We start from the raw sequence: 22,797 nt of genomic DNA, 5'->3' as shown, positions 1-22,797 counted from the left end.
TTTTTTATAGGTGTCCCTTATGATTGCCAACCTTAAGAAGGAACCGCTTATGTCTAACGTGAAAGATAAACTCGAACTGCTTCCTAGGGGGCGTAACGAAACATATAACGTGGTTTATCACTAAGTTGATTATATCACTAAGTCGATCACTTTCCCCACCTTACTACCTACTAACTTCAAAACGCGTTTTCTAAACAACTAACAATGGAGAGTCAAACCTAAAATGGAGGGGCTTTAATGTTCGAATTGTGCCGTATCCTGCTGTGATGTGATGTGTATGTTTATGTCTTGCTGGTTGGTATGCCCGAGAGCAGTCGCTACCCCTTAAACGCCCCCTCCTCTCCTCCATACACGCATCCACACACCCCAAAACCATAAATCCAAAATGCAAAACCCTACTCCAAAGTCAAGCGTTCTCCACCCCTTCAACCCACCGATCCAAGTCAAGGAGAGGGCCCACTCACATCACCCCCACACCCACGGCCCCCTCATCCTCCACCCCAGATCCTCCGCATCGCGATACACATAATTTACACTCAACCCACCCGACCGCGCCTCCCTCCCAAAATCTGCGAGTAGCAGCCACGCAAAACCGATGGCGAGGAGAACGACGGCGGTTAGCTCGAAGAACCATAGCCATTTAATCACCTGGCGGAGTGCAGGGCGGTAGCGAGAGGTGAAGAGGAGGAGGATGAATTGTCGAGGCAGAGGGCGTAGGCCGCCTGGGGGTGTTAGTTTAGTTATATTAAATACTCAGCGCTCGTAGGGGAGGGGAGGGTACGCATCGCGCTGATACCGAGGCTGAAGGTGCGGTGGAGGGAAAGATGGATGTGGAGGAGGATGGTGAGGGTGGTGGTGCTGAGGAGGATGGTGATTGTGCGGAGGGAGAGTTGGATGTAGTCGCCGCGGATAGGGAGTGGGGTTGATACATTGCTTGAGGGCGTGTATGTTATGGGGACTGTTAATGGGAAGGAGCCTCACGTTGGTTGGGTATATAGGCTGTATGCAAGTGTCCATTATGTTGGGTTTGAAATTGTGTATATGGATGCCAAGAACTTCTCATTCTGTACCCATGCAGGTGATACTCTCACATCAGTTTGGACCCGTCTTCACACTATCACGCTGCTTGATGAGGATAGATCTGTCTGGTAATATTCGCGCGGGCGCTTGATCTTCGATTATGCCGCACACTTTTGACACGACTAAAAACACCAGTATAGTAGTATACATTGAAGCCGCCCAACCACCACCACACGCGCGACTTCGCCTCTCCTCTCCACCTGCACCACTCCACCTCACTCTCCCAAACGAGGAACTTCTCGCTGCCTCCGCTTACAGTACATCCAAATCCTCGCATCCGCTAAATCCTCGCATGTCTCCTGGTCGCATCCCTCCTGGTCGCATCCCTCCTGGTCGCATCTCTCCTGGTCGCATCTCTCCTGGTCGCATCTCTCCTGGTCGCATCTCTCCTAGTCGCATCTCTCCTGGTCGCATCCTCTCCCTCTCGCACCCGCATCCGTTCCTAAGCCACTCCGCTCGCTCACCTAAATCGCACTCTCTCATTCGATTTTCTGGTAAAACAACAGATACGCCACCTTATTATCCTTAATCCCAAACTTCTCCGCCGCGGTTTTCTTCCCCGCCGGCGCCGCAACCCCATTCGCAACACTCGCCCACTTCTTCCCCGCTCCATTCACCTTCTCCCCATTAACCTGCTTCCACTCGCTCGCCTCCTCGTCCTCATCATCCATCTTCATCCCCGCGAAGATGTTCGCCATGGGGATCGTATCCCTGTTGTGCGCCTCCAGCGCCGCAGCCAGGACCTTGGGGTCCTCCTCGCTACCACCCTCAGCCACATCCTCAGACTTAACGCGACGGATCACCGTATCATCGAGACGCACCCACTCGCGCCCGTCCTGGCGCCTCACATCAACCGTGTAGTGGCCTCCGCTCGCGTTCTTGCCGTGGTGGTACACAACGGCCGTCAGACGGTAACGAGGCAGGCCGCCGTGGTTGAGGATACCACCTTGCTTCTGTCGCGCGAAGACCTCCTTGGGAATCTCGAGCTCGAGGGGGTAGCCAACCTTCTTCCAGATCTTCTGCGTGCCGCCGCTGTTGTCGTATTGGAAGCGCTTGAGGTGCAGGATGAGCATTGGCGGGAGCGTTTCGATCGAGACTTGCTTTGTGGCCGTGACGTTGGATCCGCGGGGGGACTTGAAGTCGCCGGTGATGGTCTCTGGCTTCGTTAGACCCTTCAAGGCGTCAATGATGTTGTGCACGGATGGGAGGTGGATATCGAGTTGGAGGGGTTGGTATGGCTCCATCGTGACGGAATCCTTAAGTCCGGGAACACGGAGCACCGAGCGAAGGGTGCCACCGAATATCTTTGTGATTGGTGAGTCCAGTCTTGTGCCGGAGGATCTTGTGATGGCAGCCTTTTGCTTTGGGCCAACCTCCAGCCATCCGTTTGCGCCTTCTCCAAAAACCGAGCCAGCCTGGCTCACAGCGGGCGATGAAGGCACAATTGGTGATCCATCGACGGAACTGGTAGACTGCATAACCTGTACGCATTCATCGTGAAGACCTTCAAGCAAAAACCCCAAAAACTCCTCTGTGTCCTGCTGATGCCCGCGCTGTAGTAGAGTTAGTTAGGGAAGTACGGATTCATGGAAAAGTGTACATACCCTCATTGATGCAAATCTTGGTAAGGTTCTGATAACCTCGTAAACAAAATCTGGTGTAAATGCATCCCCATACTTTTCCAACTCATTATCTTTCAACCTCATTCTAAGTTTCTCCACAGACACAGCTGAATCGATAATAGGGAATTCGCGCATGAACATAATCCTGTAGAATGTTAGACATCGTCTAATGAGTATGGGAATGGAAACTTACATAGCGTCGATTAATGGGGTATCGCTTTTAAAACTATGCGCCGCCCGTTTGCCAACTTGATCAAGAAGTTCGTAAAAAGGCACACAGAAGACTAAAACTTGAAGTACCTGGTAGCTGTTAGAGGGGAATGATTTTTGTACAGCAGTTAAATCTTACAGAGTTCATATAACACATATTGCCGGTATTAACAAGGCCTCTCGGCTCGAGGAATGAGATTTTGCCGCTGTGAATATTGGCATTGAAAGAAACGAGGGCGTCAGCCAATGACTCGTTGTTCGACTTCGCAAAGCCTGCAGCAGTCGTAGAAGAACCTGACACGCCAGTATCAAGGCGTGTGGCTTGGGTAGGTCCCTTGAAAAGGTTGGCCCAGGATTTCGGCCCTGATGGTGCTGGAGTTGGCTCAGCCGTGGCAGCCTCAGCATCAGCCTGCGGCGCTTGAACGTCTGGTCCATTGGCAACTGCATCTGAATCTGGCTTTTTATCTTGGGGTGGCCCCTTGGGCGAATCCGACTTAGCTTCGGCAGAAATTGGTGATTGTTTGGCTTGAACTCTTGGGAGTGCTGGCATGATTGGAGGAGGCACGTGGCGATGAGCAGATTTTGCAGAGCTGACCGCAGGTTGTAGAGTTGCCTGGGAAGAAGATGGCGTCGTGGGATTTGTCGATGGAGCGTGTTCGGAGGGAGCTTGTGTTGTGGATGGAGTCTCGGAGCGAGGCACGGAAGCTTCAGTAGTGTCAACGGTGTTTGAAACCGTCGAGTCACTTTGGCCCGATTGTTGGACATCCTTTTGCTCAACCACCGTTGATTGCTTGGGCGCAGTCTTTCGTTTCTTTTGTTTCGCTAACCTGGCTGGCCATGGCAAGTCGGGTCTAGAGTGCCACGGGAGCTAGTAAAGTCAGAACTTGTCTCTGTGAGTCAGATATGGGTTACTTACTTGTGGCCAGTATGGGATCCTAGTCTCAGATGATTCTTCGTCTGATGTTTCTGTGGGGAACTGAGGAGCTTCTTGGACGGGAGGAGTCAGAGGTGCGCCGAGCTGCGGAATAAAAGTTGGAGGTAGTTGGGCAGGGGCGATAACTTCAGCCACTGGCGGAGGCGCGGCTGGAGCTGGGATTGTCGCAGGAGCTATATATGAGGAACGCGTAGATGAAGGTGTTGTAGGCACATGAGGTTGGTATGGTGTTGTGACTACCGCAGGCGGTTGAAGTGGGTGTGGATATGGGGGGGTCGACATGACAGGTGGGATCTGGTATTGTTGGTACGGCATGGATGGCGACCCTCGATATACTACATATGGGTTGTACTGGTTCGGAGGCATCCCGGCGTTGTAGTACTGCGGCGGCGGAGGCTGTTGTGGATAGTATGGTTGATTGTAGTATGCATTATACATTTGCTGTGGCGGCTGCTGATGTTGTTGATAATGCTGGTTGTGCTGGCCGTGCTGGTTGTATTGTCGGCGTCTGTTGTCATGATGCATCCCCTGCCCTGCCGGCAGATGACGACTGTTCATCATGCCGGCGTGAGAGGTCTCGTCCAAACCGTCTCGGACTGTCGAGGCGGCCTGGATGTTTGTAAATTTCCAAGCAATAGGCGCGACTAGAAGATCGAAGTGGGTTTTGGTGGTGGAACTTTGAAGAACTGGCAGCGACTCAGCCGTTAATTATCTTGCTGTGGAATGACAGCACAGATAATATTTGAACAAAGGAAGACAGCAAATAATGTTGGCAGACACGGCGTCGGTCGGCGTGTTGGTTGGTGATAGTTGGGAGATGAAGTGTCGTCGACGTGAAGCTGGGGATTATTTCCTGTGCCGCACTCTATGATTTGTGCATTATTGGATGGTTTCCTCACCGTAGAAAGGCTGAGCTACACCCAATATGACTAATCAACATGACTAATCAACATGACTATGAATATAGGATGATTGTTTGTGCTGATGCGGTAGATAAATTATAATTTAAGCAATTTAACTAAATTTGTGTGAATTTTACTGAATTAATTTATTTGCTGTTTGTTGCACACAGATCACCTGCTGCTCACTGGCGATAAACAGGCGTCGGATTGCTCGCCGTCCCGACATCTGCCCCGCTGACGGCGGTGACTCGACAAAACAACCAGCGCTCTCTGGGGTCCTGTCCATATCAACAAAACACAAACAACAGAGGGAAATAGGGACTGAGGGGATACGGAAGGGATAGGGCTGAGCGCGACGGAGACTGTCACTGCAGCTTCATTAACTCAATAAACCTGTGTCCACTGAGTAGTGCAGGTTCCATGCGTCATGTTGACTTTGGAGGCCGCCACTCTCTTCCTCTGATACCTACGATTTACTCTCTGCTTCCCGAGTCAATATCTCGGTTGCGTAAAGCAACTGCCGCTCAAGACAAGATCTTCCGCTAGAGACAAGCCGTGCCCCTCTGTCCTTCTGCTGGAGACCTCCGCCCAAGACAAACATACCCACGTCCAAGAGAAACTGTGCCTGTCTGCTCCTATGCACCTGTAACGAGAATGAATTCCACGCAACCTGGAGCGTCACTTGGAGGAAAACTCAATCATTCCTCCGCACAGACAACCACTCCCCAACAGCAACAGCAGGGCCCGTCGTCCCCCAGCTTCGAATCCAGCACCAGACGCTCCAGCAGTGCTCATTCGAATACGACCCACGGTCCTGCTCGGAACAACCAGTCTTCGAAGAAGAACCATAAGAAGCATAGACGACCAGGGGGGCTGCTTGGGGATGATGCTTATGCTGAAAATGTGAGTTATACAATGGAATAGACAGAAGGGCCCAGCTAACGGACCCAGTCTGCAATGAGGAACTCAACCAGCCGACGAGGCCAGACCTCCATCACGCATTTGATGAACTTTGCGCTACCACCTCGACCAAGCGCAGAGGTGTATCCAAGGTCTAGTGGTAGGGAATATGGATATACAAGGTCGGGGTTAGGATCTGGCTATCATGCTTCTGACAAGGCGAGGTATGCAACCCTGTTGTTGCCGCTATCATAGGAAAAGCTGACTTTAGGCGCAGATATATCCATGCCAACTACCGCTTTATCGTACACCCTTCCGGTCACTACCGAGCACAAGCCATTGACGCTGATACACCACTCGACTGGGACAGCGTACTGCAGATCCTCGTGTCTGCAGAATCCCAACTTTCATTTTGTCCGATATGTCTATCACATCCTGTAGCGCCTCGGATGGCGAAATGTGGCCATATATTCTGTTTACCATGTTTGATTCGGTATATGCATTCTACCGACGATGAAGCTCCCGAGAAAAAGACCAGATGGAAGAAATGCCCTCTTTGTTGGGACTCCATATATATGTCTGATACTAGACCAGTAAGGTGGTTTACTGGCCAGGAAAACCCGGCGCCGAAGGAGGGAGAGGATGTCATCCTTCGATTGGTTATGCGTCAACCGGGTAGCACCTTGACCCTACCAAGGGACGAGGCGGAATCTATGGGGAGGCTGGAAGACATCCCATGGTACTTTGCTGCTGAAGTCACGGATTATTCTCGCGTTATGAAAGGCACGGAGGAATATATGACTGAGCAATTTGACAAGGAGATTGACGACTTGAAACGGCAAGAGAAGGAAGACGAGCTGATGTTTGGCGATGAGACAATTTGGGCCAAGAAGGCCGTTAGGAGCGTGATCGAGGCGAAAGAGCACATTAAGGGCATGGGAAATGCTCCGGCTATATCGAAGCAGCCAGCCAGGCACGCAAAGGAGCACGAGATTCAGGAGGCTCAGGAACCCAAAACCGAAGATGAGAAATCGGCAACGACATGGATCCGACTTCATGATGGTGAAGCTGCTCCTGTTTCCACCCCTTCTGGGAACACCACGGAGGAAGCACCATCAAAACTATCAAATACTGCCGGCCAACATCGCCTGAACCCCGTAGCCGATGCTTTCAATCACCTTTCTTTGAACGAGTCGGGAGTTACACACAACAATTCGGTTCACAAGGCGCAAGCCCACAACGCTCCAGCTCACAGCGCTCAAGCTCACAATCTGCCAGCACAGCCTCATGCACCATATTACTTCTACCAGGGTCTCCAGCATTATTATCTTGCGCCCCTCGATATTCGCATACTTAAAGCTGCCTTTGGCAATTTCTCATCTTTCCCTTCAACCCTTCTCCCTCGTGTCGAGCACATCTCCACGGGCCACATCATCGACGACGAACTACGCAAGCGCACAAAATACCTCGCCCACCTCCCATACGGCTGCGAAGTCTCATTCCTGGAATGTAACTGGACCGACGTAGTCCCCGACTCTGTCCTCGCCAACTTCGCCCAGGATATCTCGCGTCGCCGCGAAAAGAACCGCGAGAAGGAGAATCGAGAGGAGAAAGCGCGCGTCCGAGCCGAGAAGCTCGAGGACGAAGAGCGCTGGGCAAACGTCCGAAAGAAGCGCCAGGAATTCTCCACACCCGTTGCGGAGGAGCGGTTTGGCGCTGCGGATTTCCTCCCGCTTGTCAAACAGGCGAATGCGGACGGAACAGCTGGGAATAGCCCGCCATATGCTACACACCATCGCCCGGGATTTGAGAGCCTGGCAAATCATTCTCCGGGAACGAGCCCGCCACAGAAGCGTACGGTGTGGGGAACTACGGTGTTCGCACCTACGGATGGGAATGAAGTGCCACATGAGGAGAGTGGCAATGATGGATGGCTCCAGGACTGGGAGAAGGAGCTGCATGAGGAGAATGAGGCGATGATACGGCAGGTTGAGGCGGCGAGCTTGGCGGATGAGGTTGGTGAGGGGAGTGGAGGCGCGCCTAAGGCAGGGAATGGAGGAGGAGGAAAGAAGAAGAAAGGCAAGAAGATTACGTTGATGAGCACGACTGCTCGGCGCGCGGCGTGAGCTGTCGAGGGATGCCATGTGAGAATGGCATAGGTTGAAGAGCAGGACGGGGCTTGTGTTTTAGAGTAGCGTACGTGACGTGACGGTGTAATGCGGGGCCCTAGGTAACGTGGTGGTTTTACCCTACCAACTTCAGATAATTGTAAATAACTCAACAATGGATCGTCGCGAACATCTGGGTATTGCTGGACGTGAAACCTTAATTGAGAGCCGCACAAGAGGTGATAATAAAGCGTCTAACGGCAGCGCTCTCCCTACTCAACTAAGCGCAACTTGCACGCATATAGAAGTATGAATGGATGAAGGCGTACATACAGGCGCGGCTTGATGTATGCAATCATCAGAACATTAAGCGTACCGTGGTGCTGGCTTGCGTTAGAGCAACTTCGAGCGCGTAGTATTGTCCACCAACTTGATGCTAACAACTTGCGATCGATTATGAAGCGACGCATAGTGTCCTAAAGGGTCACGTTATCTTATTTTGCCGAGGTCAAAGATATACCAGATGCAGAACTAGTTCGAGATATCTTGCTGTTGATGGTTAGCCCGTGGACTGCAAAATCTTTTGTTGACTTTTCTCACCCAATCCCACCCCCAATCCAGCATTAAGACATCATAAACATCATCAACTATAAACCGTTGAGTTTTAGTTTCTATAGGTTTATCATCCCCATACTGTCCCAACAGAAACGCGCTTGCACGGCGACGCGACCCCAGAAACCGCAACGCATGTGAATATCACATACCCTTGTAACTGACCGCGTAAAGCCCGAGGTACCCGAACTGGGCTGACACAAAAATATCCATACCACCACCGCACAATATAATCCCCATATCGCCCCCCAGTCAGCACCGCCTACGGATGCCAATCTGCGGCACAACCCTCCTGTGTTCCCTCCGCCATCTCCCCCTCTGGATCTATGTCTTCATCACCGCCATCGCCGGCGCGCTCACCACCCTCGTCCTCCGACGCGTCGCCCCAACCACAGCGCAGGATGTCGGCCTCCCGCCTCCCGCTGAGAAGCATCACCGCCGTCCTGGCAGCCGCTCTCTCCGTCGGCGCATGGAAGAGTAGACCCTTCGTCACAAGGTTTCTCACCGGGCCAGGGAACTACTCCCGCATCCTCGCCCTAGCCGTCGTGCTCGCAAACTACAAAAACTTCCCCTTCGTGTGGCATGTTCGTGTCCCCCCCCCCCAATTTCCCCCTACGCAACTCACTAACCCCCCCCTCCAGATACGCGTCTGGCACGGCATCCTAAGCCACATGCAAGCCCCCCCTTTCGACGCCTCCACCTCCGGTCTCTCCTCCCCGCACCACCTCCCCGCCCTCTTCCAACCCTGCATCACCCCCGCCCAATCCCCCGCCTCAGAATGCGACTACAACCTCCACAAATCAAACAGCACCTACTTTTCCGACCTCGACGTCACCCGCTCCCACCTCATCGCCGCACTCATGCACGTCGCCATCCGCGAATTCCACCGCAAACCCTCCCTCATCATCGGCCCCGACGGCAAGCCCGCCAAGGGCGCATGGGGAATCATGCTAGGTGGCGCACACTGCAGTTTTAAGCGCGAGATTCGCCCGTATGAGAAGTACGAGATGTGGTCGCGTATGCTCGCCTGGGACAGGAAGTGGCTCTACGTTGCTACGCATTTTGTGAAGGCGGGCACGGCGCGCCCGGCGGGGTGGACGCTAGATGATCCCGCGGACTGGAATTTTGTCCCCCGCTTCCTACGCACGAAGCGCCGGGCGAGGAAAGCGAGGGTTGCTGCGCCGCCGCCGGATGTGCCGGAGGGCGCCATCTTCGCGAGCGCGATTAGCAAGTACGTCATGAAAGTTGGCCGGTTGACGGTGCATCCTGAGGCTGTGCTGGATATGTGTGACTTGTTGCCGCCGAAGCCGGGGGGGTGGAACACGATGGATGGAAAAAAGGAGGAGGTTGTGGAGGAGAGGGAGGGGTTGGAGGAGATGGGGGGGGAGGAGAGCGTGTTGTCGCTTTTGGGGATACCGAATTGGAAGGAGGAGGTGTTGGGGAATGGGAGTGCGAATGGTCATACTAATGGTGCTGCTAATGGCGCTGCGAAGGAGGCGGCGGCGGTGACGGGGTGGGATTGGAAGATGGTGGAGGCGGAGAATGCGAGGGGGATGGAGTATGCGAAGCACCATGCTGCGCTTGATAGCCTGTCGGAGACGTTTACGGGAAACAAACAGCCCGCGCTGGGATACTATACTGATCTCTTTTAGAGGGTAGTCTGGGATTTTCTGTTTTCTACGCGGGTTTTTTGGTATGCGGGGATAGAAGACTGGATGACACAAATAGTTGGCCAATTGGCCGGGTTGTATAGATGAGAATGGGCGTACACTATTATCTAGATAGAGTTGGGGGCCCAGAGCTCTTGGTTGCTGAATATTAGAAAGCCAAGTATAGCAGTTATCGTAATAAACTAGTTAGAATACGCGTGTTCAAACATTTAAGCTATACATCCGAGGGCAATAAGACTGGCCGGTTTACCCCTCTCTATACATGTCCGGATATCCAATTTGCCAGGCGAGCTTCTTGGCCAGCCGCGTTGCTTCTGGCCAGGTTTGCCTTCCCTGCGCCTGTCTGGACACCTACTTAGCCAAAGTAGCCTTGCCAGCCGCCTTGCTTCTGGCGAGCGCGCCACTGAGGCCGTCTTGGGAGTGAACGCCGTCAATGCGGTGGCTCGAGTTGAGGTTCTTGACAACAACCATCTGGAAGCAGGTTGCGGAACCCTGGCGCGAAGCAATGGTCGAGTAGGCCAGGAATAACTCCCAGATCTAAAGTGTGTTAGTCTCTGTATTGGCGAAGAACAGACGCATGCGCGACTTACTCTGAACCACTTCTCGCCGTAGGTATCCTTGACCTTCTCGGCGTTTCCGAGCCAGTTTCGGTACCACCTCCAGAGAGTGCCCGAGTAATGGACACCAACGGTATCAACACTGTAGCGTCCGAGTTAGTGTCTGTCGTCACCTAGTTAGTTGGGCGGATTGCTTACCTCTTGACTTCGAAGCCGGCGCTCTCAAGGCAACCGATGTAGAAGCTGAGTGGCGTCGAGGCATCCGCACCGGGGAAGATGTACTTGTTAAGGAACAAGCCCCAGATGAAGTCCTCGTACTGCCACGACTTTCTCAGGCCAGAGAGCTGGACGTACATGGATCCGTCATCCTCGAGCATGCCATAGCACTGGCGGAAGAAGGTGGTAAGGCGACGAACGCCGACGTGCTCAGCCATCTCGAGCTGCGTGATCTTGTCGAACTTGGAGCTGACAATGTCGCGGTAATCGCTGCAAAGGATACGGCTCTGCTCCTCAGGGACACCAGCCTGCTTGAGCGCGTCGTTACCCCACTCGGTCTGGTTGCCAGCTATAGTGACACCAGTGACCTTTGCGCCGTAGTTGACACTTGCGAACCTAGCGAGCGTTCCCCAGCCACAGCCAATGTCGAGCATGGTCTCGCCCTCCTTGAGGCCGATCTTCTCGCACACAATGGCCATCTTGTTGTCCTGCATCTCCTCGAGAGTCTCCTCACGGGTGATGTCCGAGATAACACCAGACGTGTAGATCATGCGTGGTCCCAGGAACCAGGCGTAGTGGTCATTGCCACGGTCATAGTTGGGGCGCACCTGCTCGTCGTCCTGGGAGCGGTTGTGCAGAATGACATCCGGTGCGAAGGTGAAGAGGATGTAGCGGAACAGGTCCCAGGTGAAGTTGAACGTTGCCCAGTCGTGGCGGTACTCCATGATATCAAGGCAGTCACCGTTGAAGTCAACGTCGCCGCTGAAGTACAACTCGAAGAAAGTCTGCATAGGCACCTTGCTGCTGCCGCTGAATCGGGCACGGTCGGCCTCCTTCTTGAATGTGAGGTAGTGCTCCACTGGGCGCCCTGGAAGCTTGACCTTCTCATTGATTCGCGGGCTGTAGGTGGACATGACCGTCCAGAATGCCAGAAGCAAAGGGACAAAGGTGATGAGGGCGAAGAAGATGGTTGTCTTCAGCCCACCACCAACCTTCCATGCCAAGTATGTGGGCACTCCAAGGAGCACACTGGCGAAGATGATGTTGCTGAATTGCTCATTTCCGGCGCCGTCTGCTGGAAGCGGAGGGTTATGGATAGCGGGCGACTGCAAACAATTGAATTAGCTGAGGGCATCGCGAAAGAGCCGGGTTAGCTGGCACACAACATACATCCGTGGTTTTCACGCCACAATCCTCTCCGGTGTCAAAGGATCCGGGGGCGGCCTTGGGCGTCTTGATGAAGTCGATGTCGCTCGTCAGATGGCTGCCGCCACTTGGTGCTTTGTCCGACATGTTGGGAAGTGGATTGGACGTTGTTTACACAGATTAAGTGATGCGTGTTGTCTACAAAACATATGTACTCGAGTATTTGTACGCCGCCCCGCTCCGCCCCGCCCGGTCGGCCAATGCGCGTGCACGGGCCAATTGTCTGCCAATTGGGGGGAGCTTCGCTTCATATGAAAGTTATAAAATAAGAGGGAAGCTCCTTCCCCCTAACGGTCTGCCTACCAACTCCATTTAGTTTTTCCATTTATCTCTGGGGATGTTATATCACCGCGTCACCGTCGCATTGCTGCTTTCCGCTCCTAATCCCCGCCGCACACACTCCAGATTTGTAGCCCAAACTCGGCATTATTAGCCCCACGCTTGCTGGGCAGCTCAACGACTCTAGTATTACCTGCTATTGAGGCTGTTCATATCACTGGGAAAAGATGGAAAGGCCAAGCAATATCCGCATTAGCATCATCAAGAAGCAGATTCGCGGTTTCCACGCTCAGTTCCAACTTCGCGGCTTCTACGCTCTCTCCAAGCTCTTCATTGAAGCTGCGCTGCTGCTATTTGGGCTTCATTGAACTCTCGAGCAACTATGGCATGAGCTGATCACTCACCCACCGCATCCAATTTGCCGACAGTGTCTGCAATTCTGTGACAGACTCCCTCCCTGAACAGCGACCCTACCAGATTTGTATCCGACCGCTATGCGGCTAATTGTAGTCGAGCCGTGCTGCTGCAAGTTGACGGATGTCCCCTTCTCAAGTAGAAATTTAACGAGTGCTGAGTGTCCTTGTGCTGAAGCCAGTTGCAGTAGGGTGAGAAGAGAGCCTCCCAACTCGTGAACGTCTGCTCCATATTTGAGCAGCAACTCTACCACAGGAATGTTTCCTTTCATTGAGGCTATCCATATTGGCTTCGTTGACACTCACGTCTTTTTCCAACAGTAATTTTGTGACTGCGGCTGCAGTATCCTTATTTTCTAAGGCTACAGCAGCATGTACTACGCTGTAATTCATTTCCTTGGATAGCAACTCATGGGTGCGGGGATACCATTCCATTGAAATTTCTTTCGTGAACGTAAAAAGCGCAACTAGCATTCGCATCTGCACCCCTCTCTAGCAACATAGCAACAGCTGCAGTGTTCACGACGCTTCTTGTATGGCTGTGAGGTTATCATCCCCCCGTGAGTTTCCGTCGGGCCCATGATCGAGCAATAATTTGATAACAATAGATATCCTCCATGGGCCTTGCTTTCTTGGCATATTTCCTCGTACCAATATGCCTAATGTTATCCCTATCCGCAGGTAAAGTCTGAGTCGTGGCTTTTACAGCTGCTACGAGTGCGCTGCCAGCCATCACGGTGTTCACACGGACGTCTGCGCCACGTCCTAATAGTTGCATTACAACCTGTTCGTGCCCTTGTTCAACTGCAGCAATAAGAGCTTTTGTGGCTCTGTCCTTAGAAATGACCCCTGTAGGATCTTCGGCATCTAGGAGTACCTTAACTAACTCCCAATGACCATAAATTCTGGCATAGTATAATGGTACGTTCCAATAGAAATCTCGATCATTTATCCTCAACGAATCGGCTTCAAGAATTTGGATGGCAACACTTCGAATATTTGCAATAGATGCAATGTTTAGTAACGATGGCCTAAACGCCCCATTGGGGCCCGATCCTTCGATAGGTAGGTTCCCAATCAAAGAAAACTTGATCTGGACGGAGTCCTAGGCGCTGAATAAGGTATTTTTGCGAAACCCCATAGCTTTCAGCCTCAGTGTGTTAAATAGTATGAACCCGTATAGTGCCAAGCACTTTTCCTGACATCATAGAGTCTGAGTGGGTCCCAAATAGGAAATTTTGAGATAAATAAACATTGTGTTACTGAGGTTATTATCATGTTGGTAGAGCAACTATCACGCGCGTGCTTTATGCTGGCATGTGCATTTCCTGGCAGTATACGGGCCGTAACTTATACTATCTTACACACTGTTCAGCCTCTTCTGCATGCACCAGCCAGTACTGCGTGGCATATCGGACAAACGGTTGAGAGGGGCCCCGTATTCGATAGCGGAAAGAACTATCATATATAATGGAAACATCTTCAAGTTTCAGGTAGTTGATACACGATGTATAACCGATCGTGGCTTTGGCCAATGATTGCCGACGATGAGATCTCGTTGTCATCCGAGCCGTGGTATATTGATATTGGGCGAGAAACTTCAGTCCTCCTGACAAGAGAAAATCTTTAATAGATTGATGAATAAACTGTACAATAGAACCATCGTTGACGGGTTGATCAATGTGCTGAACGCAAACAAAACCATTGTGCTTGTGACGTATAGTCTCCACTAAGCCGCCGGATATGCTGGTGATCAATCTCTGCATGCGCTCATCACTCCCCACGAAATCTTTCAAATCGCTGCAAGATTGCCGTCGCTCATCGATATAAGCGTCATCTGACGCCATAGAAAACCGTATATCTGCCACAGTGAGAGGGGACTCTGCTAGGCAGATCCATTGCATCAGAAGCAAGGTTCTCGGCCGATTTCGAAGCTCTATAACTTCGCTGAGAATATGCTCGTAAACTTTACTCAATTCCTGGGGCACTTTCTTCAACTCCTCCATAATATAAGCCAGGGATTGTCCATCTCGACGAAGGAGGCACCACCGTCTTCCCCGGCCACTACACCGGCCGCGCCCCACACATCCACGTCCTGGCCCACTTCAGCGGCTCCATCCTCAGCAACAGCACCTACGGCGGCGACACCGCCTCGCACATCGGCCAGATCTTCTTCGACCAGGACTTAATCTCCCAGGTCGACACGGTGGCGGCGTATGGCGAGAACACGCAGCCGCTGACTACCAATGCTGAGGACTCTATCTTTTCGGAGGAGGCGGCGACGTCGGATCCCGTGGTGGAGTACTCGTTGATTGGTGACACATTGCGGATGGTATCTTTGGTTGGGTTTCGTTTGGGGTGGATCTTACCCAGCAGTTCACCGTTTCGCCTGCCTCGACGCCGACGGAGAATGGTGGCGTAGCGAACGCGAATTAGGGTATGGGTGGTGGTGGTGGACCGGATGGAAACTCGACTGGTGGTGCTCCTCCATCTGGCGCCGTCCCATCTTGGGTTGCACCCTCTGGCGTGGCTCGCGTTTAGAGGTTTACCTCGGTATAACGGTCCTGAGTTTTCTGAGGTAGACCAGTCGACCTGTATGTAGATATTCCATTACACTTCTTCCTATATTATATTAGATATGCAGTCTATATATGATCACAGCAACACCATCTAACTTGTGGTATCCCGAACTCCAGTCTATGCTGTGAGCCAATAAATCCAAAAAAAACTGCCCACAACTGACTCACACCTCACACCTTCTCATCACCCTCCGCCGCTGTGCCTCTCACACCCCTACCTCCCCTCTTCCCTCCCCCTACACCTCCACTTCCGCTTCCGCCTTCTCCCTCCTCGCCGTCCTCCTCTTCTCATCAACCGCATCCCTCCACCCCCTCCCCCACTTCACAGTCGCCGCAGCCGCCAGCGCAGCAACAACCATAAAACCCGCAGTAATAGTCGAAAACCAGCCAACCCCAATACTCTCCACAGCCGGCAACACAACCGCCGTCCCCATCGCCCCAAACAGGTACCTAACCATATAATTCCCCGCAATCACCTCCGCACCCAACTCTGGCAAGACGTCAAGGCAGTACGTGTTCAGACTCGGGAAACAGAAGAGTTGCGCCACGCCCTGTACGAAGAGGCAGATCACTGGCACGGGGATCCCGCCGACGGACTGGTCAACGCTCCACCCGTATATCAGCACCGAGGCGGGGATCGCAATGCCGAGAAACGGTATCCCACTCCGCAGGCGGTCCTCAGGAACGCGCTCCCCACGAATCTTAATCCACTTCTTCGTCGTGTGATCAGCCCAGCGCCCGCCGACGAACGTGCCAGCGAGGTACCCCGCACCAGGTGCTAGGTAAAACAACCCAGCTTGCATAGGACTTGTGAGTCCAAAGCGGGGGTTTAGCACGTAGCGGATTGGCGTGAGAAGACTGTACATGTTCCACACAAGACTGCTACTGCAGAGCGAGATGAGAGTGAGGGGTGGGTACTTGAACAGCGCGAGGACACGCCATGGGTTCGTGAGGCGCGCGAGCACAGAAGCTTGCTTGCGTAGCGGGAGGCCGGCGAGGAGGTGTGTTTTGGTCTGGTGAATGGTCTCGGGGAGGAGGAAATAGGCGAGGACTGTGCCGAGGGCTGCGAGTCCGGTTTGGAGGTAGAAAATCACGCGCCAAGAGGTGTAAGTTACGATGATGCCGCCGATGAAGGGGCCGAGGGCGGGGCCGATGAGGGTACCGGACAGAAACCAGCCCATGGCAGTGGCGCGCTCAGTGGGGCGGTAGATATCGCCGAGGACGGCGGCGCCAACGATGAGGAAAGAGGTTCCTTCGAAGGCGGTGAGGATACGGAAGACGAAGAAGGAGGCGAGGTTGGGGGAGAGCGCGGTGCCTAGGGAGCAACAAGCGAAGAGGAACGCGGTAGAAATGCAGACCTGGGGTTGTTAGTATTTGTTTCGATGGGTTGTTGATGGATAAGGGGAACGGATAGGCGTAGGTCCAAAGGTTGCCTACGGTCCTACAGTCACTTGACGAATGGGTTCCGATAAACAATTGTTATTCTCGGCAACCCTTGACCTTCCTTCATCCAAAGCCCAACCCAGGGTAGAAAAACAAAACCTACCCATCTCCTTCCAAAAATCTGACTTGCAGGTCCCCAAACGCAAGGCGAAATCCCCATAAACAGCATATACAGTGCACTACTGATATTAATCACAGTCCCTGTCGTGTTATACTCAGACGCCACCTCAGGGATAGCAGACAGGATCGTCGTGCTCCCCATCGGTGACAGGAAGCTGCAGTACGAGACCAGCGCCACGATGATGTGCTTCCGGTAAGGGGTAAGCCTGTCATAGATAGCATCATCGATGGCGGGATGCGAGATGTACGCGGCGAGGGGAGCGTCATGCGAGTGAGAGAGGCATGTTGCTAAGGCGGGAGCAGCGGGGCCAGCGGGGCCAGCGGTGGTCCGGATGGTGGGGGCGGAGCTGGATGTGGATGGCCGATGAGGCCCGGATTCTGGGGTATGAGGGCGCTTGCTGGCTGGGGAGTCTGTGGAGGAGGAGTCTTGGGAGCTCTTGGGGAGCGGGGGGACGGGCGTTGTCGTCGACATTGTATGGGCGTGTGCTATATGGTGATAGTTGGGTTGGGGTTCATGGTATGTAGTAGAGCGAGAGACAGGACGTTCTGTGCAGTCTCCTTGTCATTAAATCTGCGCGTCTTGAAGAAAAATATCTGCACCGAGAGCAGAGATTGTGGTGTGGCGATCGACTGAGAATAGGCGCAGCTAGCAGGCACTATTTCCGTCGCAACTATAGCAAGATGCCTGCTAGGTAATGATAAAACGCAGGAAACAAGAGGAGGAGAGCGGCACAGGGAGATATTAAGCAAAGAAATCACTCTTAGCTACCTTCCCCATGCATTACATTACCCATACCATAAACCCACAGCCGTAACCCCTGGGGCCGAACATCGGGCCAAGGCCGCGATAAGTATTGGGATGGGCTGGAAGTGGTTCAGGGGGGGATGGAGTGTGGAGAAATGATTCTGGAAGCTAACCCACCGTCCGGCACTTAACTTACTCCCACCACCACAAACAATGGTGCCTTTTATAAGCGGAAGATTCCCCATCTTCAGGTCTCTAACATACCCATCTCATTATGATCTTCATCCTATTCTCTTTCTTCCCTCCTCCTCCTCGTCGCCATCCTCACCGCATTCCCCAATACGAACGACAATTTTCCTTGTTGGTTGTTGACCGAAGATGGGGCCTAGAAATGCGCCTCGGCAGGCCGTCACTTCCGCGTTATTCCCGCGACTAGGATGGCCCGGGAATAAGGGATTTGGCAGGTTTGTCTGGCATGACTGGTTGGCGAATTGCGGGATAGTGGAGAGGGCGCAGTGAGGGATTGTGGATTTGGGTCGAGATTGGTAATTTGGAGCTGGGGATTGGAGATTGGGGTTGGGTGGCAGTAGTGGAGAGAGGTTGGGCAGTATATCGCGTTGGGGAGGCGGAGGGAGATGAAGGAGAGACGGGATGGCAAAGTGCGGGATGCATAAATAGTATATATATACCTAGCTGCCCCTATACTGAATATGAAGACTCAATGGCAAGATTTGAGCGCGGAAGGAGCTGTCGTGGTCGTGATGTTAATGGAGGCAAGTACGACAAGTGAGGATGCTGTTTAATAGTCACAATCTTTTCACTGGTCATAATATTGGCCGACCATGATACCAAAACATGATAGAATCCAAGGAGCTCAAGAAGCACATATACAATCTCTCGATCCATCAATCAACCAAAGCCTACACCAACTGAGTGAACACTCAGTCCATTACATCCTCGCACCCCAAATTACCCCCCCCAACTTTTCCCCATCCCCCACATTATCACACAACCTCAATCTACATGAGGCCGGCAGCCACAGCACCGGCACCAGCAGCCACAGCCGCGAAGTTCCACGACCCAGTGGCCGCAGCTCCCTTGCTCGAGGTAGGCGCAGCAGCACCAGTGCTGCTCGGGGCCACGGCGCCGCCGGTGGAGGAGGGCACATAGGTACCAGTCGGCTTGGCGGTGTCGGAGGACATCTCAGTCGAGGCTGCAGCGGAGGTAGGCGCGGCAGAGGAGGGCTCAGCGGCGGAGGAGCCGCTGCCGCTGCTGGCGCCGCCGGCGTTGACGAGCTTGCAGATCTCAGCGGTGAGGCTCAGGACCTCTAGATGGGGGGTTAGCGGGCGTGCTCTTGCTTGAGTCGGAGGGAATGGAAGTTGGGGAATGTGACGGAGGACGTACTGGTAAGATCAGTGGCCGCACAGGTCGAGGCAACACAGGGCGCGGCCGCGTTGTTGATCGTGTTGTGGGCGCTACCGCACTGGCAGGTGTAGTCTGTTTTGTGGCGCATCAGTATGCTGCGCGTCTGCTGTGTTCGTGCCCCTCATTTCTGGAGCGAGGTGACTCGGGAGGAACGGAACGAACCGGTGATGGACTTGCAGCCCGCATCGAGCGTGGCCTTGTCGATGCACTTCTTCGCGCAGTCGGGGAGGGCAGCGACGTCGCCTTCGATGGTGCCGGTCTGGGCAGCGACGGAGGCGACGAAGGCCAGGATGAGGGCGTGGGAGAACTGCATTTTGATGGTTTGGATTTGGTGAGACGGTGATGAAGCTTGTGCAATTGATGTGATATTACAATGTCTGGAGTCTGTACAACGAGAGCTTTGGAGTGTGCAGAAGGAGTGAGACGGACGGGACAGTTTATAAGGATCGGGGGCACACGAGATTAGACCAAGCCACCCCCGCAGTAGAGAGGATTAAGTGACGGGTTAGCGCAAAGGTAGAGATACAATATGTTGGTGGGGGATTGATCTGGATGAGCTCATGGACTGAACCGGCGATTTGCAAACTCGAATTTGTCCCCTATCTAACACCGTACTTGTAGCCGTGGAGCAGCCGCCATGTTATAACCGTATGAATGTCCGTATGAATGTCCGTATGTGCGTACTGTACGGGCCATGTTAGAACCGTATGAATGTCCGTATGCGCGTACAGTAAGTTACGGAGTAGACATGCACGAAGGACAGCTCACCATCGCTGATCTCGCCCAGCAGTTTCATGGCCATCACCTGTCAGTGAAGTGAGACCTTCTAGCGTACCTACAGGCACCCGACACCGAATCGCATCTCCCCATCCCAATGCATGCAAGTAAACGCCTCTCAGCGCCACGCCGAGGCTCCTTATTGCGGAGTGTGCGGGGAAGGGCCGACGACAGTCGTTTTACCGTGCTTGTGCTGGAACCAACTGCACAGCACAGCAAGGCACTGTGTGATGAGTGATGGGGCGACAGAGTCCCGCAGAGGGAGCGATGAGACCTTCACGACGGACAGCAGTGCGTGATGCAAGCAAGCATGTAAGTCATTTCAATTCATGTAACGGATACCTATCCCAAACCTAGTAATATTCATACACCCCACCCTAATCCCACCCTATTACCCAAACCCGTATCATCCATCCCTATTCACCACCTACTCCGCCGCAGCATGCAGCTTAACCACCACCCCCGTCCCGCTACAGCTCGTCAGCGTCAGGTTATGCAGCGCCTTCCCGCTGAAGTCCCGGTTCTCCATCGCGTCGAAGCGCTGCAGCAGACGCACGATCACGTACGACGCCTCGGTGAGCGCGAACTGCTGTCCGATGCAGATGCGTGGGCCGCCGTTGAACTGGGAAATCGTTAGCTAAGGAGGCTCCAATGCGGGAGGGGGATGATAAAGTGCTTATGGGGTAGGGTAGGGTAAGTTAATAGGAAAAATATAAAACTCACCGGCAAGAAATCCCACCCAACCCTCCTGTTCTCCCACCGCTCAGGCACGAACTCATCCGCGTCCGCGCCCCAGAGATCCTTACGCCTATGCATCACAAACACGCTGTAATCGCACGCCCTGCCCTTCGGGATGAAGATCGGGCTCTTCCCATCCGGCCCCCCTCCGCGCGGAAGCGTAGTATCCTTGTTCGCCGTGCGCGAGTTGACCGGCACGACGGGGTAGAGACGGAGCGCCTCATTATTCACGTGCTGCAGGTACTGGCACGACTTGAGGCGCGCAAAGGTGATGTCGCGCGGCTGGCTGTAGGTCCCGAACTCCTCGAGGATGATGTTGCGCAGCTTAGCGTAGCGCTCGGGGTCGCGCGCGAGAGAGTAGAACACCCATCCGGTCAGCGAGGCGGTGGTGTCGCGGCCGGCGAGGAGGATATTCAGCATCTGCGAGCGCAGCTCGATCGGGTCGCGGGTCTCGGCGGCGAGAGCCTCGAGGAAGACGTATTTCTCCTTCTTCCCCTTCTCGGCGTCGGCGGGGGCGGTCTTCTCAGCGGCGCCGGGGAGATCCTTGGATAGGGCGAGGCGCACGAAATGGTCGATGAAGGCGTGGCAGTCTGTGCAGGACTTCTTGAAGTCCTTGGGGCTGTATAGCCAGTAGAGTCCCTGCATGCGCGAGCGCGTAGCAAGCACGCTCTGTCCCCTGTCGAAGGCAGCGGCGAAGATTTCCTCATTCTGGCTCTCGTCGCGCGAGCTGTCCTTTACGTATCCCGGTAGTCCAACGAGCTGGCTGTCCACCGACTCGCCGAAGAGGAACTCCGTCGCGGAGTCGAGTGTAAGGCGGAAGAAGAGGACTTGTAGGTCGAGCGTGTCGGTCCATCCGCTGGCGTTGGGCACGATGGCGCGCATAAGGTTCTGTACGTGCTGTTCCTCGAGATCGAGATCGGAGACTTGGTCTCGGACGAACTGGGGGCGCATCATCGTGCGAGAGTGCTCCCAGCTTGCGCCGTCCTGTGTGAAGATGCCATTGCCGAGGAGGGGAAAGAAGTTGCGGCGGCGCTTGTGGCCGATGACGAAGTCCTTGAACTGTGTCGCGAGGATGGCTTGGATGTTCTTCTCGTCTGGGATATGCGTTAGCCTGGTTCCGGTTGGGGATGAGGGGTAGATGTGGGGGAGGTAGCGGAGGGTTGCTCACCAGAGGTGAAAACCATCGTCGACCCCATTGTCGAATACGTGAACGTCTCTGCGCCAACCTGGTCCCGACGCCGTGCCAACTCGAGGGGGAACTCCTTGTTCTTGTCGGCTGCTAGGGCAGTCTTCAGATGGTCGATACCGAGGATGCGCGTGGACGGCAGGGCGGGCGGGTCGAGGCACTTGAGCTCGCGCGCGCGGCGGGTATTGTGGCGCTTGGTGAGGACGGATTGGAGGGCGCGGTAGCCAACGTAGGAGACGAGGAGGTAGACGATGCCGAGGAAGGCGAGGGGGAGAGCCATCGTGGCGGTTGGAGGGGTGGTGGTGGTGACGGTGAGGGGTGAATATCAGAGGAGGCGCCTAGTAGGCGTGCGGACTTATATATACACCAATAATATATAGAAACGTATAGCTTCAACAAAAGAATGCAGCAAGTGGCAAGAGGATGTAGAGTATAGCAGGTAGAGTAAAGCACGTCGAAAAGGAAAACTACGAGGTAGGCGCCTGTCTACCTTTAAGAACGCGGGGCCGAGTTACAAGTCGTGGACTAGTTTTGAGGGTCAAAACCAAGCAAGCTACCGTCGTTTTGAGTTCTGAGGGCTGTGGCACCCAGCAACGTACTTTCCGCCCCTTGCTCTAATCCTGCATACTACAGCATCTCCGAGCAAACCATACAACATGCCGGTACTCGGTATGTCTACTGTCGGTGGTACATTATAAAGGATTCCTAATGGTACTTGAAGCGGTGCCTCGGAGGGTACGCCCACTCTAGACTCCGGCGGGATTCAATATACGTCACTCCTCCTCTCGTTATGCCTCGTTATACCTCGTTCCTCGTTATGCCTCGTTATACCTCGTTATGCCTCGTTACATCTCGTAATCCCCTTCCTCCAACTGGCCGCCCCCGCAGTAGCTATGAGCTCACATGCGCCTGCCGCATCCACACCACCTCGGCACCGCCTTGGTGGTGTGGAGCCGAAGGGAGGGAACGGTCGCCAGAAATTCTTCGAAATAGAGCCTACCACCCTGTGTCGTGGCGCTAGATTGACGCCAAGGGGGGGCCTGGGTCGGCGTTGGCGGACTCGGTCTCGGGGATC

General features: G+C 53.8%; 9 protein-coding genes across 9 annotated transcripts; 2 read left to right on the top strand and 7 right to left on the bottom strand.

Moving 5' to 3' along the window:
* Positions 1-465: 465 nt before the first annotated feature.
* Positions 466-1,464, bottom strand: VC83_08321 (uncharacterized protein; the record flags this gene model as incomplete). The annotated part of the gene is made up of 3 exons (XM_024471876.1): positions 466-722; positions 782-933; positions 1,337-1,464. 3 exons carry the CDS (start codon positions 1,462-1,464, stop codon positions 466-468), a joined length of 537 nt encoding a protein of 178 aa, XP_024320708.1.
* On the bottom strand, positions 1,374-4,688 carry VC83_08320 (uncharacterized protein). Its single transcript, XM_024471875.1, has 5 exons — positions 3,829-4,688; positions 3,052-3,780; positions 2,896-3,002; positions 2,685-2,847; positions 1,374-2,633 (listed from the first exon to the last, which is right to left on the bottom strand). Exons 1-5 carry the CDS (start codon positions 4,405-4,407, stop codon positions 1,560-1,562), a joined length of 2,652 nt encoding a protein of 883 aa, XP_024320701.1. The 5' UTR covers positions 4,408-4,688; the 3' UTR covers positions 1,374-1,559.
* Positions 4,689-4,853: 165 nt separating this feature from the next.
* On the top strand, positions 4,854-7,944 carry VC83_08319 (uncharacterized protein). The gene is made up of 3 exons (XM_024471874.1): positions 4,854-5,651; positions 5,700-5,872; positions 5,926-7,944. The coding sequence occupies exons 1-3, from the start codon at positions 5,403-5,405 to the stop codon at positions 7,772-7,774; spliced, it is 2,271 nt and encodes a 756-aa protein (XP_024320664.1). The 5' UTR covers positions 4,854-5,402; the 3' UTR covers positions 7,775-7,944.
* Positions 7,945-8,199: 255 nt separating this feature from the next.
* VC83_08318 (uncharacterized protein) lies at positions 8,200-10,020 on the top strand (the record flags this gene model as incomplete). The annotated part of the gene is made up of 2 exons (XM_024471873.1): positions 8,200-8,952; positions 9,010-10,020. Exons 1-2 carry the CDS (start codon positions 8,695-8,697, stop codon positions 10,018-10,020), a joined length of 1,269 nt encoding a protein of 422 aa, XP_024320690.1. The 5' UTR covers positions 8,200-8,694.
* Positions 9,717-12,142, bottom strand: MT1 (Sphingolipid C9-methyltransferase 1). Its single transcript, XM_024471872.1, has 4 exons — positions 11,982-12,142; positions 10,794-11,917; positions 10,629-10,737; positions 9,717-10,575 (listed from the first exon to the last, which is right to left on the bottom strand). The coding sequence occupies exons 1-4, from the start codon at positions 12,102-12,104 to the stop codon at positions 10,390-10,392; spliced, it is 1,542 nt and encodes a 513-aa protein (XP_024320662.1). The 5' UTR covers positions 12,105-12,142; the 3' UTR covers positions 9,717-10,389.
* Positions 12,143-14,064: 1,922 nt separating this feature from the next.
* On the bottom strand, positions 14,065-15,325 carry VC83_08316 (uncharacterized protein; the record flags this gene model as incomplete). The annotated part of the gene is made up of 1 exon (XM_024471871.1): positions 14,065-15,325. Exon 1 carries the CDS (start codon positions 14,713-14,715, stop codon positions 14,065-14,067), a length of 651 nt encoding a protein of 216 aa, XP_024320663.1. The 5' UTR covers positions 14,716-15,325.
* A 199-nt stretch (positions 15,326-15,524) lies between these two features.
* VC83_08315 (uncharacterized protein) lies at positions 15,525-16,469 on the bottom strand (the record flags this gene model as incomplete). The annotated part of the gene is made up of 1 exon (XM_024471870.1): positions 15,525-16,469. One exon carries the CDS (start codon positions 16,467-16,469, stop codon positions 15,525-15,527), a length of 945 nt encoding a protein of 314 aa, XP_024320679.1.
* Positions 16,470-18,528: 2,059 nt separating this feature from the next.
* On the bottom strand, positions 18,529-19,800 carry VC83_08314 (uncharacterized protein). The gene is made up of 3 exons (XM_024471869.1): positions 19,184-19,800; positions 19,001-19,093; positions 18,529-18,923 (listed from the first exon to the last, which is right to left on the bottom strand). Exons 1-3 carry the CDS (start codon positions 19,332-19,334, stop codon positions 18,616-18,618), a joined length of 552 nt encoding a protein of 183 aa, XP_024320661.1. The 5' UTR covers positions 19,335-19,800; the 3' UTR covers positions 18,529-18,615.
* Positions 19,801-20,194: 394 nt separating this feature from the next.
* Positions 20,195-22,370, bottom strand: VC83_08313 (uncharacterized protein). Its single transcript, XM_024471868.1, has 3 exons — positions 21,705-22,370; positions 20,522-21,630; positions 20,195-20,420 (listed from the first exon to the last, which is right to left on the bottom strand). Exons 1-3 carry the CDS (start codon positions 22,000-22,002, stop codon positions 20,226-20,228), a joined length of 1,602 nt encoding a protein of 533 aa, XP_024320678.1. The 5' UTR covers positions 22,003-22,370; the 3' UTR covers positions 20,195-20,225.
* Between the last annotated feature and the right edge of the window lie 427 nt (positions 22,371-22,797).

This window comes from Pseudogymnoascus destructans (assembly GCF_001641265.1).
Source record: "Pseudogymnoascus destructans isolate 20631-21 unplaced genomic scaffold scaffold_24, whole genome shotgun sequence".
NCBI lineage: Eukaryota > Fungi > Ascomycota > Leotiomycetes > Thelebolales > Thelebolaceae > Pseudogymnoascus > Pseudogymnoascus destructans.
The sequence above is the reverse complement of the archived record's forward strand: the minus strand, read 5'-3'. Positions and strand labels throughout refer to the sequence as shown.

Bases quoted from the DNA above. Each gene is read 5' to 3' on its own strand.
- VC83_08320 (XM_024471875.1), bottom strand. From the start codon at position 4,407: ATGATGAACAGTCGTCATCTGCCGGCAGGGCAGGGGATGCATCATGAC. The intron at 3,781-3,828 runs GTAAGTAACCCA...TGACTTTACTAG, and splicing joins GGATCCCATACTGGCCACAA to CTCCCGTGGCACTCTAGACC. The intron at 3,003-3,051 runs GTAAGATTTAAC...AACAGCTACCAG, and splicing joins ATATGTGTTATATGAACTCT to GTACTTCAAGTTTTAGTCTT.
- VC83_08314 (XM_024471869.1), bottom strand. From the start codon at position 19,334: ATGCAGTTCTCCCACGCCCTCATCCTGGCCTTCGTCGCCTCCGTCGCT. The intron at 19,094-19,183 runs GTTCGTTCCGTT...GCCACAAAACAG, and splicing joins GGGCTGCAAGTCCATCACCG to ACTACACCTGCCAGTGCGGT. The intron at 18,924-19,000 runs GTACGTCCTCCG...CCCCCCATCTAG, and splicing joins TGCGGCCACTGATCTTACCA to AGGTCCTGAGCCTCACCGCT.
- MT1 (XM_024471872.1), bottom strand. From the start codon at position 12,104: ATGTCGGACAAAGCACCAAGTGGCGGCAGCCATCTGACGAGCGACATC. The intron at 11,918-11,981 runs GTATGTTGTGTG...AATTGTTTGCAG, and splicing joins GTGGCGTGAAAACCACGGAT to TCGCCCGCTATCCATAACCC. The intron at 10,738-10,793 runs GTAAGCAATCCG...CGGACGCTACAG, and splicing joins GCCGGCTTCGAAGTCAAGAG to TGTTGATACCGTTGGTGTCC.
- VC83_08319 (XM_024471874.1), top strand. From the start codon at position 5,403: ATGAATTCCACGCAACCTGGAGCGTCACTTGGAGGAAAACTCAATCAT. The intron at 5,652-5,699 runs GTGAGTTATACA...TAACGGACCCAG, and splicing joins ATGATGCTTATGCTGAAAAT to TCTGCAATGAGGAACTCAAC. The intron at 5,873-5,925 runs GTATGCAACCCT...CTTTAGGCGCAG, and splicing joins CATGCTTCTGACAAGGCGAG to ATATATCCATGCCAACTACC.
- VC83_08313 (XM_024471868.1), bottom strand. From the start codon at position 22,002: ATGGCTCTCCCCCTCGCCTTCCTCGGCATCGTCTACCTCCTCGTCTCC. The intron at 21,631-21,704 runs GTGAGCAACCCT...CGCATATCCCAG, and splicing joins GACGATGGTTTTCACCTCTG to ACGAGAAGAACATCCAAGCC. The intron at 20,421-20,521 runs GTGAGTTTTATA...ACGATTTCCCAG, and splicing joins TTGGGTGGGATTTCTTGCCG to TTCAACGGCGGCCCACGCAT.